General features: G+C 30.7%; 1 protein-coding gene across 1 annotated transcript; it reads left to right on the forward strand.

The window, feature by feature from the left end:
• The first annotated feature begins 519 nt into the window (after positions 1–519).
• On the forward strand, positions 520–13,964 carry LOC139426928 (putative serine protease 45). The gene is made up of 6 exons (XM_071187097.2): positions 520–564; positions 635–810; positions 2,138–2,341; positions 2,451–2,722; positions 11,357–11,487; positions 13,654–13,964. Exons 1-6 carry the CDS (start codon positions 520–522, stop codon positions 13,831–13,833), a joined length of 1,008 nt encoding a protein of 335 aa, XP_071043198.2. The 3' UTR covers positions 13,834–13,964.
• The last annotated feature ends 2,633 nt before the right edge of the window (positions 13,965–16,597 follow it).

Consider the following 16,597-nt stretch of genomic DNA (forward strand, 5'->3'; position numbering starts at 1 on the left):
AAATTATAGTCTTAAGAGTTAAGTTTGGTGAAATGAATAAAATATTGGTTATATGAATGAATTTTTTTAATAAACATGTATATTTCCAATATGCTTTTTATTTAAAATTAAATTGGCTATTTTCTCCTCCATTGTGTGATTCGTATCTTATTTCGAGAAAAAACGAAATTCCTGTCAAGTTTGATATACCAGCTAGTACTCTATCAACAATAATCAAAAATCGAGAAGTTGTGGAAATTTTTTTTAAACAATAAGAATGCGAAAAAAAAGTTGAAAATGTATTCTTCCGGATGTGGACGAATGCATTAAGAAATGGTTTACTCAATGCAGAATCTAAGGAATCCCTATCAGTGGACAGGTGATGCAAAGAAAAGAGGAAGATTTCGCTAAAGAACTTGGACATGGTGAACATTTTAAATGCAGCAATGGATGGCTCGAAAGTTTCAAAAATAGACTTTACATTGTTTTTCGAAAACTTTGTAGTTAAAGTGAATCTGTCCTGGAAAGTGTGCGTGAATGATGGATAAAAGACATCCCTGCTGTAGCGAAAGGATACGAACCGAGGTATGTTTGCAATGCAGATGAAACAGGACTATTTTATCAATGCTTACCTGACAAAACTGCCATTTTAAAGGATGAAGAATGTAGCGGTGGAAAGCAAAGCAAAGTTCGTTTGACGTTGCTCTTAGCTGCCAACGAATATGGATCAGAGAAACTTCCTCTTACTCATTATAGGACGTTCGAAAAGCCTCGATGCTTTGTTAAAGTTAAATCTGTCCTTTCAAGTTCAAAGCCAACAGGAAAGCATAGGTTACAAATGAAATATTTGGCGATTGGCTTAAATCTTAAGACAAATTAAATTATTCTCTTCGTAGATAACTGCACGGCACATATCAATCTGCCTAATTTGAAAAATAACATTGTAAAATATTTTCCTGCAAGCACTACCTCAAAACTGCCAATGAATCAAGGGATAATTTGGAGTTTCAAAGTGAACTACAGAAAGCAGTAGGTACGCAGACTTGTAGATGCCATTGATGAAGAAAGTTCTGTTCCAAAAATGCGTTGGATGCTAACAGGATGACTGATTATGCCTAGAGTAATGTGTCTCTGAAAACTATCCAAAATGGTTTTAAAAAGTCTAGTTTTTAGAATAGCTGTAAAGATGATGAAGGGGGGGGGGTTGACGACATCAGTAAAGAAGAAGAAACTGTTGTCTATGAAAATGCAGGGCCAGATTTGCAATAATGGAATGCAATAAAGACGGGAATCATAGTTGACAATCATTTTGAAGATTTTATACAAGTGGACAACTGCCTGGCAACGTGTGGACCATTGACAAATCATAGATAATGACAAAGGAATATCAAATGAAGGTGAAGAAGCTGAAGATCAAATTGATGAACTAAAAGAGAGTTCAAAACAGGGAGAAAAAGCTGTAGAACTACTAACTTTTCTTGCATCCTAGGAAAATGTCAGTTATGAGGGATTTGATGCTTTTTCAAACATTAAAAGATATATAGAAGAAAAGAAGGCTACACGTCAAAAATCTTTGAATTATTATTTTCAGTGTTAAAGGTATGTTGAAATTTTTATGAAAATAGATGTATGTGGTATTATTAATTTGTAGAAATGCCTGTATTTCCTACTAAAAATATTTAAGCACATTTAATATATATGTATATATACGCACACACAAAATAAATCTAGCTCCTATTGCTGCCGATTATCAAATATTTTAGAAATCCATTTATATCTGTTTTTTTGTTGTTGAGAGAGAATTGGTTGGTTACCGAAAATTAAATTTCCAACAGAACCATGCTTCTATTTACGTTACAAAATCTTTTCGAGTTCGTAAGTATGAACTCTGGAGAACAGGGGTGTACGTCAGGAATGTCCTGTCTTTTTACGTGACCTATATTCCCAAGAGAACTTAGGAGCTATCCTCAGAAGTATTGTATACGGCAAAAATTGTCAGTGGCAGAATTGATGGCAGTTGTCCTTTAAACGTTGCATAATATTAATAATAATGTCTTCCGGTTATAATAAATGTTACGTAGCATTATATATTCTAAATCGTTTTTAAACATGAAGGACATATAAACTACAATCAGAATCGGTGTTTTTTTTATTTCAGGGTTAAAAGCTTACCCTTCCTTTATTACATATTCGATGTCTTTTCCTGTCCAAATAGAGCAGAAAGTCAGTTACACCCAGAAGATATGTGTTTAGTTGTAGACGTTTTCAATAAAATTGTTTGGTTCTCATTGGGTTTCATTGTATCAGGTTATGGAAGAAAATCAATGTGGCTTTATTTAATTGAGACAAACTGTACAGTGAGGTATACACATTCATATCGAGGTTTCGTTTATAATACGTAAGCTTATAATATCAATAAATATGTATTTCTTTTATATTAGAGATTTAAAGTGCTTAATGACTCCTGTCAGGTGCAAAGAAGCTATAAAAGAGAAAAACCTACGAATTGGATTATTAGGCAAAAATAAATATCAGCCTGCTAAAACAGTACTAGTCAAACGTATCATTATTCATCCTGAATATGATTTCCGTAGGAAGAGTAATGATGTAGTCCTTTTAAAACTACAGCATTCCATTCCTTGCACACCGTACAGTAAACCAATTTGTGTCAATCCACCTAAAAGTATTCTTACAGTGGGCAAGATAACGCACATTGCTGGCTTTGGTGCAATGCAAATGTTCAGTAAGTATAATGGTTTAGTTCTCCTTAAACCTATCTTTCATACGTAAAATTTAGCAATTGTTTTAAGACTGATTTAAATATTTTGAATTAATTATGAATATTTCTGTTTGATTATTTCTCTTTTTATTGTTTCATAATGAGATTTCTCTAAATTTGTCATGAAAAAATTACAGAAAAGAGTTCAAGTGAAGTTTTCGAAAAACATTAACAGACCCTTGTTTTAAGTATTATATAAAACTCATACATACCTGCCAACTTTTAATCCCTTCCATTATGATTTTTCCCAGTGGTATTAAAATGGAATAAAAATTTCATTTTTAAGCAAAAAAATACGTTGTATTTGAAAAAGCTTAAGCTGCCTACCACGACGACGACGACGATCTGGATTTGTTGAGATACCTGCCCGCGGCAGCGGGCACCTGACCTCTTCATCTGAAAATGCGCCCTAAGGCAACGGTGACTAATGGCGTGAAATAAAAATGGAATTCCACAGATGAAAATCTGTGGTCGTCTTGGTTGGAGTATCTCCGAGTCTAGGTCTTGGGAGCCGGGAGAAGGGAATGGATCAGTGAAACTAAATCCTCGTCTTTCAAGAGTTCTTGCAGTTCCTTAACAATTCTCAGGAATCTAGTGGCTGAGCTGGTGGCACTCCGATGATCTTTCCTTTTAGGTGCGAATTTTCTCTTGGGCCTGGATGGGCAGCCTGAAAAACAGGCTGTGTGGTCTTGCTTGCAATTCACACAAGTCGGAGGCTCGCTCAGGGGCTTCGTGCATAGGTACGAATAATGCGCTCCTGCGCATTTCATGCACGCTGGGCTATCTGTGCAGTCCTTCTGGGTGTGGCCAAATCCTTGGCACTTATAGCACTGGATTTCGTATCGGCCTCCACGAAATCTCTCTACCCGGATGGGTGTATCCAGTAATCGGTCAAGTTTGAAGATCTCCCGGTGTTTGGGAGTGTCGGTCAGAATGACCAGAAAGAGGGGGAAGAGTTTGTAATCCTGGCCACGCCTCCTTCTCATCTGCTCTGTCCTGATTGGCCGTAGTCCATTATCTGAGAGTTCGTGTTCGAGATTCTCCGTCTCGATGTCGATTCTAAGTCCACGTACGAGGGCTTTGATTTTCCTGCCGGTGGGATGTAGGGTATCTTTCGGCTCAGATGTTGTAGCTGGGGGCTCAACTGTTGCCGGGGCTTCAGTAGGGTCTCCTAGCTCCATCTGTTCTAAGTCGGGTTCCTCCGATGTTGTGGGGGTAATCTCATCTTTCTGGTGTTGTTCGCTTTCTGTCTCGGGTTCAGAATTTTTCGGTGTCGCCAGGTTGACATCGTTCTTCCTCCGTTTTTTCTTTTTCTTTTCTTTCACAGCTATAGGTTGTTGTTGTGCAGCAGGCTCAGGGGTGGAATTTGAGTCTGGCTCTTCTGATACAGGAATTGGGTCAGCCGGGGTTATTGTCGGAGTGACTATAGTTTCCGGCACTGGGTCTGGTTCGGTAGTCTTCATAGGAGGGTCCGCTTGTTTATCCTGGGATTCTATCAGGCTTTTGATTTCCTCATCATAGTAGATGCATCTGTACAGGTTTTCCAACATCATTTTGCTTATGCGTTCATTGTTCAGAAGTGCTTCATCTAATTGTCTTTTACATCCTTTTGCGAGTCTTTCTGATTCTGCTAACTTCGCATCTGTTAATCCTGGGAAATCTCTGAGGGCATTTTTCCTCATCTCATCTCTAATACTTGTGGGATCGATGTTCGGTAAGCGAGAGGGTCGGAAAGCCTTCCCTCCGCTGCCAAATCTATGTGAAGCCATCGTAGCAGGAGCTCGGTTATAATACAACCTAACTCAACGATATCCAATGATCGAATGGTGGTGCCTTGCCTATGCCTATGTGAGGTGGGTATCTAAGTATCGGCCCCGAAGGGGCCCTAACTCATTCATCTGAGTGGGGTATCAGTGTGTGCAGCTAGAGCTCAAATCAAAGGGGTAAAATAAGTAGCAAAATTGCCTTAGTACGTAAACACAATGAATGAAAATAGAACTTGATTAGATAGGTACATATAAATACAATAAGTGAGGGGTACATACAAAATAAGAGTAGAATCGCAACTCCTGACCTGCCTCGCCTCCCCCCCGAAGGGCTTCATTGGTGCACAGGACAGAAGCCTTGATTCAAGAAGTGAAAATATATACAACTATATACAAGATTAGGTGGCGAACCGTTTGGATAGCACGCCGTCTGAGAGGAAAAACACCGTTGCCGGGCTATATTTAATATTTTCCCTGAGAAGTTCGAAATCAAAAATGGTATTGTAATTGCATGCGTTGCAGCGAGTTGCATCTTTGAAGAAGGCGGCACATAAGAGTACGATATGTTCTTGTATGGTGTTAATTTTTAGGTCTTTCCTAATATCGCTCATGCGGAGTCTCCGGGGAGCGAATTGACAAAACATACCGTAGATTGCAAAGGGTTGGCGAAAATTTCTATTGGTGTTAAAGGAGCGTTCTGCAAATCGCCAAACAGCTGTGTGCTTATGATTTTGTTTTGTTTTCGGTATCGCATAACATTCAACAAGTTAGATATGGGTGCGGGTCTTCATTTGATACTTCTGCATCAAATAAAATATAAAGCGGTTTTTTTTGTTATAGCGCCGACATAATCGTTTGTATCTGTTGACTAAATTGTGTTTATTAGCGTTTTTTAAAAGGTCGTAATAGAACTAAGATAGAAAAATTACTCATTATTACATATTCTATAGTTTCATAACTTTCATTAAATGTATTTCGAGTAGTGAAATTCTTTTCCTACTCATCCACTAATTCGAATTAATAATTTCACAATAACCTTTAATCCTTAATAATGAAATGATTATTATAATAAAGTTTGTTTACTTAAAAGATTAAAATTTTTTTTTGTTATTGTTTAGCAGAGACTGTTTCCGATTCTATATTCATTAATTAAACTTAATGGTTTTGCTCGATAACCATTTACAATTTTTTTAAAATTTTATTTAATTTTCTGTTATTATGAATTTCTTTAAATATTTTTCGACGTAGAGATTATTTAGCAATAATGCGAAAAGCTGAAATTTATAAATGTATAATATTTATAAATATTTAAGAGAATTTTCAGCAGCTATTTTGTACTAATTATTTTAATTGAAATGTTCATTATACGCAGTTGTATAATAATAATCGTAAAATTAATTGAACAATTGAGTATTACATTTTAAAATGCAAGTATAATTTAATAATTATTTCATTTTATAACAGCAAAACGGTAGATAAGTAACTTCGTTATAAAGTTTTACATGATACGAGAATATTATAATGAAAGAACAACAATTTAAGTTTTAAACTTTTTGTGGAAAAGAAAAAAATTGAAAATTTCTCCTGTCATCTGTGTTAGCGATTAGAGAGTCTTTTATCGTATAAATATTAAGTCAGTATTGTTCCCTTTTAAATAAAAATGCATTTTGCTCTGGAAAAAAAAATTGCTTGAATTTTGTCGATAGAAATTTCCTAATTATAGCAGCAAAAACTTTTAAATTTCTAATCAAACTTTCCTTCGTTATAATTTTGTGTAAATTATTATTATTAATAATATAAATGACTATTGAAAGGAATTAATTGAGAATGTCCAATTTTAATGAATTAACTGTTTACGCAATCAGATTAATAATTTTTTTCATAATTTACAAGAGGAGAAAAAGTCTTTACAGTTTAAAAGTGAAGAAAAAAATATAGTTGAGATTAAATTTATAAAGTAAGCACAACCCGAAGGAGATTGAAGTAATGGCATTAAAATCGAAATTTTAAAAGAAAAAAAATCACGTTTTAGTGTACAGTGAGCAGTAAACAAAAATCTAAAACTAACTTTTGATCTAATGATCAGATGCTTACGTTCTAGGACTCAATCTAATGGATCGAGAGGGTGAATTCAAATATGCCGCTTAATTATAGCAGACAATATATTTTAAGTTCGGAAATCAGACACTAAAACGAGCCTACTTTGAGAAATGTTTTTCCTGCGTATTCGGATTTTTGATCCCCAGTATATAGGGGTTTCCGCAATCTGGAAATATTATCCCAATAGTTTGGTCTGGAAAGCAATGCAATGTTAGGACCCCTTAGTGTTAACCTTACTTTTTGCGCATTTCACCATATCTTGGGAACTTTCCTGTGAACTTTTAAGTGAATTGAAAATTTTTTACACTCAATGTTTTAATGTTCATTTAATTTAGAATTTCCTTCATTCCCTACCACTATTGTAAGATATTTACTTTTCACCTAACTTGTAAAATTAAAAAGTTTAGAATTCTTTACAAAATCACTCGTGCGAAGTGATTGCGTTTTATTTAAATCTTATTTAGAAGGTATTTTTCTTAAAGTATTTCATTTAAAGTTTTTATCATTTTAAGTTGAAGTGAATGTCGCCTTGCTTTGCATAGTTCAAAAATTATTTCAAAGGAAACATAACTTAACATTAATACTCAGGACTTACAATTATAAATCAAACAATCACTACATTTATTTATTAAAAAACACTCTTATGAACTGATAATAAATTGATCTAAGTCCTAAATGTGAGTTCAATAATATATAATTTATTTAAACTCCGAATATACATCTGACCTCTGTTGTCGCCAATGGCTCAATTTTAAAATATAGTTTCTCTTTTACAAATTTTTGGATACTTTCATATGAAGGATAGTATTAAGTTTGAGAATTAAAAAATTTTGTTTAAAAAAGTTGATAAAAATTATAATTATTATTAATACTTGACAACAGGAAGTTTTCAATTAAAGGTTGAAAATTTTTTTAATTATGTTATTTTTTAATTCTGTTATTTTTCTAATTATGTTGTTAATTACCTATTTCATATAACAGTATTTAGGAATCTATAAATTTATGCTACGTATGATCGTTGCAGAATAACCTGCACCCAATATATGTAAATAAAAAATATTTTTAAAATTGTTGTGCATTTTCTATTATCTGCATTTATTATTCTTATATTGAAATCAAGGTATCTATGACCTCCATAATAAATGAAGTATTTACGGACTTTTATGTATATTAAGGAATTGAATCAATTTTTCACGAAGTTTAAGATCTCATCCCATTGAAAAAAGAGTTATTTAATAAATATTTTTTTACAATAAATGCTTCTAGTAATAAAACAAACGCGATATAGGTCATTGAAGAAAAATCCATTCATTTGTACATTTTTCCCTTCTTGAAATTATTTCACATATTTCTTTTTTCACTAGCGAATTTCCGATTACTTTAAAATTTTAAAAATATCGATTTTTTCATTTGCAAGAAACTTTTACTTTAAAGCGTGATAACATTTTTGAATACTCCAATTTTTTTTCCTAATAAATAATATGTCTTTGTTAATTTCTAAAAAAAATGTTCATAAAAAAGTTTGCGTTATTCTTTTATCAAGATTGATTTAACAGAGAAAATCACTAAATTAAAACAGGTTATGTTTTCTTACAATAAAAGTTAAATAGAATTCTTTAAAATAGCGTTCCAATAAAACATGGTATTAAAATGTTACGTTATTTTTTGTGATTGGTTCATTAATAAATTATTTTTATTTCTTCACATACACAATTCTTGTAAAAAAAATTAAATCTGTTATATCAAAAAACTAGATCGTTTCATAAGATACAAATTATTGCGCTTAATAAAATATAAATACAGTTTATTTGTAACGTGATCCCAAGAATAAAAAGGTTATTTTCTTTTTTAATTCTCTACTAAAATGAATTATTAATGAGATATTTTTATTCATCATGGCTAGTCGAGGAGGAGAAAAAAATATCGAATTTCACTGTTTAGGTTAATGTAATTTCGTTCTCCCACCACATTTAAGCGTAATCCATCGCCAATTCCACTTGCAATCGCCTAGTTTACAATCTACGGTATGTTTTGTCAATTCGCCTCCGGGGAGCCCCCGTGATTCTTCTTATCATTTTATTTTGTAGTATTTCAAGCTTGTTTTTTTGCGTGGGCGTCAGGGCGCTCCAGGCGGGGGCAGCGTAACTGATTATAGGTCTAATGCATTGAAGGAATAATGTTCTCTTAGTTTTAAGAGCTAGCTTAGAGTCGTAGTTGATAATTGGTTTAAGTGAGTAGAATGCTCCATTAGCTTTTGCGGATATATTCTTAATGTGGAGGTTCCAGTTCATGTTGTGGGTGAGAGTAACCCCTAGGTAGGTAGCACTATTTACTACGGGAATTGTCTCGTTGAAGAGTAAGATATTGCTACTTTTGATCTTTTTCTTTTTAGATTTTCTCATAATGAGCAGTGAGGATTTGCTGGAGTTGATAGAGATTTTCCATTTTGCGCACCATTGTTCAATGCATGGGATGGTCTTCATTAAGTTACTTATAGCATTGTTGGGGTTTAGCGATTTGCTCAGGATCGCTGTATCATCAGCATAATATGCAGTACTAATATTACTCGAGTCATTAAAATTTGGGAAGTCTACGGCATAAATGAGGTAGAGCGTTGGACCCAAGATTGAGCCCTGTGGGACTCCCGCATTAATAGATCTGATTGATGATTTAATTTCATTAATTTTAATGTTGAATGACCTGTTCTTTAGGTAGTTGTTGATAATAAGAATCATGTCTTTAGGGATGTTTTGTTTGATCATCTTGTAAATGAGTCCCTGGTGCCAGACGCGGTCAAATGCTTTGGCCACGTCCAGCATCAGGAGGGCAGTAGTCTCATTTTTATAGAAACTCTTGGATATTTCTTCAACTATCCTGACCAGTTGTTTCGTAGTGGAGAGATTGTCTCTAAACCCGAATTGTTCGTTAGGTATGAAGGTGAGGCTGGGTTTGAGTCTATTTAGGATTGTCCTTTCGAAGATTTTAGAAAAGACCTTCAGTAGACTTATCGGTCTGTAGCTATCCGGTTTTAGGAGGTTTTTTCCTTGTTTAGGGAAGAGGACAATCTGAGCATGTTTCCACTGTTGAGGGAAGTAGCAGATGTCTAGGCAAGCGTTCAGAATATCTTTCAGTTGCTCAACAATATTTGGGGGGAGGAATTTAATCATAACATTATTGATTTTGTCCGCCCCTGGGGCTTTGTTGTTATGAAACTTGTCGATGATCTTGTAAAGCTCATCAGTGGTGATCGGCTCAGTATCTTTGTTTGGTTTATTTGTGCTGATATAGTTATTATAAGTATCAATAATATTCGTCTCTGAATTAATGTCCCTTGGCTCCTTATGGTGGTGCCTTAGTAACGTATATTAATATATATGCTTAATTTTTTTAAGAATAGTGGTGATAAAAATAATCTGAAAATTTAATTTATAAAAGAAAAAATAGTATATATTTACAACCACTTTAAATATAAAAAAAATAATTTTACGCCAAATGCGTAAAAGTTGGCAGGTATGCCATATAAATAAAAATAATTATTATTTTTGGTTTCGATATACTAAGATTTCGCAAATATTAGATGAAAAAGAAATGCTTTTAACTCGTTATATTAGATAGCAATAGCAGTTTTATTTTAAAATGTGAAACTTTTTTTTAATCAATTGAAATTGAATGATTAATTCGGTTACTGTGTCCGGTTACAGTGTTGAGGACTGTGTCCAGAAACAGCAGAAAAAAAAGCCGTCTTTTGAAGTTTAAAAAAAAAAACAGCAACTCTCTATATATACATGCATATATATATATATATATATATATATATATATATATATATATATATATATATATATATATATATATATATATATATATATATATATATATATATATATATATATATATATATATATACATGCATACATATATATATACATGCATACATATATATATATATATATATATATATATATATATATATATATATATATATATATATATATATATATATATATATATATATATATATATATATATATATATATATATATATATATATATATATATATATATATATATATATATTTGTGTGTATGTATGTATATATGTATATCATTATCAAGCATTGTCGATTCAAAAGACTTAACAGTATATAAATTTAGGCATATTGAAAAGTTAAAAAAATTAATTGGAACAAATTAATTTTAATCAAACTTTTAAGGTTTTTGCATTTATAAGAATTAACTTTTTGCCTTTTATGTAAAAAGTTTTGTTGATTGATTATTTTTTCCGATATGCTGATTATAAATGAAAATGTCTAAGTTATCATGAAATTTTGTTTAGAAAGTAGAGATTAAAATTTAACGTAAACAGTTGTCTCATTAAAGTTTATAAGTATGGGGTTTTAGTATTTTAATACGTTTTTATTTACCTGTTTACGAATTGATCAGAGTACAATCTTCCAAATGAAATTTTGACCACTATGCTAGCTAGAGATCTCAAATTTTTACAGGAGCGTTGTGCTTAATGTCATTGAAAGTCTTAAGTCTGTCTGAATCACTGCAACAAAAGTTATAACGATATCAAAATAAATTTATCACCAATCGAAATTCCAACCATTTCCCAAATAGCTCATATTTTAACCAGAAGCTCTGTGTTAGATAATAACACACTATGTACCCCTGTCACCTAAAAAATTTAAAATTCACTGACATTTCGATTCTGTTTCTTCATCTCTCAGAGCATTCAAAAGAACTTCGTGAAGGTACTTCACGTATTGTTGACAGTAAAGAATGTTCCTTTCAGTATCCCAACTTCTTACCTTCAAGGGAACTTTGTTTAGTGACAGATAAACGTTCAAAGGCTTGCAAAGTACGTATCTTTTTTTATTTTTTATTTCTTCTTCCAAATAACAACATAAAACAAATATTTCAAATAGTAATCTTATTTTTCTTAAATTTACTTTCTCTTCACAGTTGCCATTCCGTAATTACAAAAACTTATGTGCAAGCTCTAATATTATAAAAAAAAGAAAAGTAAAAAAAGAAAGAAACTCTGCTAGGTAAGCCTCTAAAAATGCTTGAATAGGAAGCCTATCATTCCTGGGTCGTTTTCAGCAGTTGAAGCAGATTCTATCCTGTTAAATTATAAATGGCAGTCTAAACTGTTGAGACTAACAGCTTATCTTATTAAATTTTAAATCCTATTTCAAAGCTGTTGAAAATAGTGGGTTTATCATTGTTTACTTTCAATACATTTTTCTTGTATATTAATTAGGAGTTATTATTTTGAAAACCAAAAAAAAATCTAAAATTTTGATAGTTGCATTTTTTAATAGGCTTGATTTTTTCAAGGTTGAAGTAGATAAGAATAAATGAATGCTAGTTTAAGCCTCCAAAAAATTTTCCCATCCCTGTAGAAAATTTCAAAGTTCAAGGTCATTTCTTTAAAAGTTAAGTATAGGTATGTTTAATGGTGTTTTTATAAAGGTAACAATACCCAAAAGTTTCTTTTTGCTATATTATTAGTATATCGCTGTCCAGGCATGGAAAGGCAGTCATATCCATGGGGCTTTGTTTCTTTTCAGAATTCTGCACTGTCAAAATTAGTGAAAAATTCTGTTTTCTACGTTTCACCGTACTTCTTCGTTATGCAAAAGCACAGCAAAAAACTGAATTTCAACTTTTCACTGAACAATTCTTATTGAATTTTAAAATTCTCTATTAGCACCTGCTTTGTGCTAATGGAGCACGTTCCCCATCATTTTCCTGGGTTATTAAAACTTTCAGCCATAATCAAACTTTCAAGAATCTTAAAACTGCATTTTTTAATTCAGCTTTTCTCAAAATATCATCTGCGCTCTGAAAAACTAGATCTAGGATCTTGTTGGTAAATGTATCATCTAAAACGTGGAAATGAAAAAAAATCAATGGCACCTTGTGCCATTTTCAAGAGAAAAAACTACCGAAGTTACATATAAATCTTACGTTTGAATTCACATCCCTCATCCTTTTTGAGACAGTAAGGATTGAGACAAAAACATATTTTCCTAATCACTATTTTTATTTTTAGTTTTCCTTTTAAAAATACAACATAATTTTGCTTATTTTATTTGTTTTTAGATTATGCACATACACCGAGCATAAATCCATTCCTACGTTAGATAAAGTTCCAGGACTGCGAATTTAACTGTAGGACATAAAATATAAGATTAAATATTACGATTAAATATTAATATTTAATCTTAATATTTAATCTTAATATTTAATCTTAATATTTAATCGTAATATTTAATCTTATATTTTATAATATTAAGATGAAATATTAAGATGAAATATTAAGATGAAATATTAAGATGAAATATTAAGATGAAATATTAAGATGAAAGATTAAGATGAAAGATTAAGATGAAAGATTAAGATGAAAGATTAAAGATTAAGATTAAAGATTAAAGATTAAGATTAAAGATTAAGATTAAAGATTAAAGATTAAGATTAAGATTAAAGATTTAGATTAAAGATTAAGATTAAAGATTAAAGATTAAGATTAAAGATTAAGATTAAAGATTAAGATTAAAGATTAAGATTAAAGATTAAGATTAAAGATTAAGATTAAAGATTAAGATTAAAGATTAAGATTAAGATTAAAGATTAAGATTAAAGATTAAGATTAAAGATTAAGATTAAAGATTAAGATTAAAGATTAAGATTAAAGATTAAGATTAAAGATTAAGATTAAAGATTAAGATTAAAGATTAAAGATTAAGATTAAAGATTAAGATTAAAGATTAAGATTAAAGATTAAGATTAAGATTAAAGATTAAGATTAAAGATTAGGATTAAAGATTAGGATTAAAGATTAAGATTAAAAATTTAGATTAAAAATTAAGATGTCATTTTCCGTAATAATTGTGATAATAAAAAAATAGTCTAGCGTTTTCAGTACTATATTGTATCTATCTGACGCTAAATAATATAGTTTTCTTACCTGATTAATGTTATTTTTTTTCTTCTAATTTTCATACCTTTTATGTTTTAGGGTGATTCTGGAACTTCGATGTTCCTTCAGCATAAACATAAGTTTTATAGCGTGGGAGTGGTCTCTTATGGTGATCTTTTTTGCAGCCTTAAGAATCCTTCTGTGTTCATGAGAACCGATGCCTACTTTCACTTCATCAGAGAACACGTCAAAGACCTTCCAAAGCAGCCTCACGGATAACCTTCCATTATTGAGGTTGATGAGTAGAATCCTTCTGGTTTTATTTCTTTGGAGGACAGAAATTATTTTCTGTTGATTTTGTCCCGAATTTTAGTTTTGACTCGAGAATATTAAAATGTGATTTAATTCTACTTTTAGTGAGTCTTTATTTTGTTCTTTGCTAATCAGCAAAAAATAAAATAACAAAATACAAAAATTATTATAAAATACTGGATCGATTAAAATAACATAGTAGTTTTTTGAATATAATTTAAATATAACTGTTGACTTAAAAGTAGTTATTTCAAGGTTATGACTTATGCAAAATAAGTTTAACCTTTTCACGTGGGCGCAAAAGTAAGAAATCGAGATCCTCTGGTGGGCTGTTTCTGAGACTGGGGGATGAATTCAAGAAAGGGAACCGCTAATCCCTAGAACAAGACAAGTGATGAGTGTTAAACATCCCCGAGAGTTTTATTCTCCCTCTGTTATTCTAAACGCCATTTGCTATCTTTTACACCACCGCAGTTCGGGATAACAGAAATACCACTGGGGATGGAGTCCAGTTTTTTGTTGACGGCTAAGAAAGCGCGGGAAAACTTCTTTGGTGGTGTTATAGGATTCAAGGTAAAAAACTACATTCCGAATGTCACATGTCGACTATTTATAGTGTTTTATAAACATTCAGAGTTAATGCGGTGTGTAACAATTTCCTGATTTTATTGTTTTAAATTCTATAAACAACACATAATCCTAACCACAGTCCCGAAAAACTATTCATTACGCTAGCTATAAAAATATTATGCGCGCACACACTATATATATATATATATATATATATATTGTTTAAAAAGTTTTCTTTTTGTTCTATCAAATATTTTACATCATATATATTTACTTTAAGATTAGTGAAATTCAAGTGTGTCATTGCTTTACATTAATACTTTCAGCGTATTATGAAACATTTAAACATTTTACTGTTTAAAATGTAAAAATATTATTACAGATTTGAAGAATAGTTAAAAAAAACTTTGTTCTTTGGAATATTGTTTCAACGGGTAACTCAGTTTTTGAAAATTTCAGTTTGGTATCGCTGGCGTTATTTAAATAAGTTATTAAAGTTATATCTATTTTTTTATAAGCTCTTTGATGCCATATTAAAAGGATTGGTTTATTTACATGTTTCCGCAAAAAATGAACAAGCTAATGAGGTGCACAGTGATAATAAACACTCTTTTATTGAGTTAAAAAAACTTCGGAAATTTCGAGGACCAACGGGAAAAGTTGGGTCTACATCCATTTTTCACGTAAATAATGGATAGATCTTCCTCTCTTGCATTTTGGGGATTACTATGTTTAAAGTGTGAAATCAGTTCTTCCTGAGAGTTATCATGCAGTGAAATCGGGTCATAATGCGGAAAAAACCCTTTTGTTCGCGAGTGAAATAGATTTTTCTTTGAATCAATTTTTATATGCATGAAGAGTTCTTTTTCGTGGTCTTAATTTATTTAATTATAAATATCTATATTATACATTATAAACATCAATATTTTAATTTATAAATATTTGTAACATTGCTGAAAATTTAATATCTCATCGAAAGATAATAAATCTTAGGAAAGAACATAAATAGTTGTAATGTCATATTTTTGTAGACAGGTCTCTTCAGTCTAAATTATTAGTGAATGGATTTAAGTCATAGCCGATGGAAAAGAAAATATAGGAAATTTAATTTGATATTAACTCTTTGAATGAATTATTTTATTTTCATCTTTTTGATCTATCGACTTATGAAAAATACCGGTCACTTCAATAAATGATAAATATTTTTTCCCTTTATTCAGCAGAGTCATTTATTTATTATTGTTATTTTTATCATTGATAATAATAATGAAATAAGAAAGCAAGGTAAATGAGGATAATTTTGCCCTAACTCCCAGCTAATTTGAAAGATCCTCTCTTGTTAAGAAAGTAAGATCATTTCGATTGAAAATTATGTTATGAAATAAATTCTTCTTATTTTATAAATTTTTAAGATTTCTTAAAAAATTATAAACTATAATAACTTTGTTAATTATTTAAAAATAAATATACAAAATTTTTTTAATTAATTTTCAAAATAGTATATAATAGTTTATATCATTCCTTTAAAAAATATTTTATGCGTCAACCGAACTCTAAATTTAAAACACTATTCTTAGTACATTTATCCCTTGAACTCTTAGTTAGAATCTAATATGCGTTCTAAACATCTAACAAAATTTTTCTTCAACTTCCTTTATGTCTTTTTAAAATAGTTCCAAAAACGCGAAAACTCATAAATATTTCAGTTAATGTGCTTCAGTTGCAAATGATTATCATATAACAATCGGACTCATTTCTTTTATTTTGCTGCAAATTTCATGAAAAGTAAGCACTTTATCGAAACTGCGTAGCATATGTAATTTTTTTCCCTAGCATTTTTACATTTTTTTTTAAAAAACATAGTCATTCACAATTGACTTCAACTTACTCATGTGTAGAATTGTGATTTGTAGAATTTTATTGTTCAAAAATTTAGCTTCAATCTTATAAAAAGATACAAAACTGAGATATTGAAAGAATTTCTAGAAACTACAACTGAAAGTTAAACTGTGTGTAGAAAGAGGGAAAGAAACATGAAAATTGCCACAGAAGGAAAATGGTTTTCTTAAGAAAATTAAAAATAGCGTTTATGATTTCAATTTCTTAAACATAGAAAATACATTAGTAATTATAAATTATATATTTATAAATGTGACATTTA

This window comes from Parasteatoda tepidariorum, chromosome 3 (genome assembly GCF_982258835.1).
Source record: "Parasteatoda tepidariorum strain Cologne lab strain chromosome 3, Ptep-v5.0, whole genome shotgun sequence".
Classification (NCBI taxonomy): domain Eukaryota; kingdom Metazoa; phylum Arthropoda; class Arachnida; order Araneae; family Theridiidae; genus Parasteatoda; species Parasteatoda tepidariorum.

Excerpts from the sequence above, each read along its gene's own strand:
- LOC139426928 (XM_071187097.2), top strand. The coding sequence starts at position 520 with ATGGATAAAAGACATCCCTGCTGTAGCGAAAGGATACGAACCGAG. Across the intron at positions 2,723-11,356 it reads TGGTGCAATGCAAATGTTCA|AGCATTCAAAAGAACTTCGT; the intron begins GTAAGTATAATG and ends TTCATCTCTCAG. Across the intron at positions 11,488-13,653 it reads AACGTTCAAAGGCTTGCAAA|GGTGATTCTGGAACTTCGAT; the intron begins GTACGTATCTTT and ends TTTATGTTTTAG.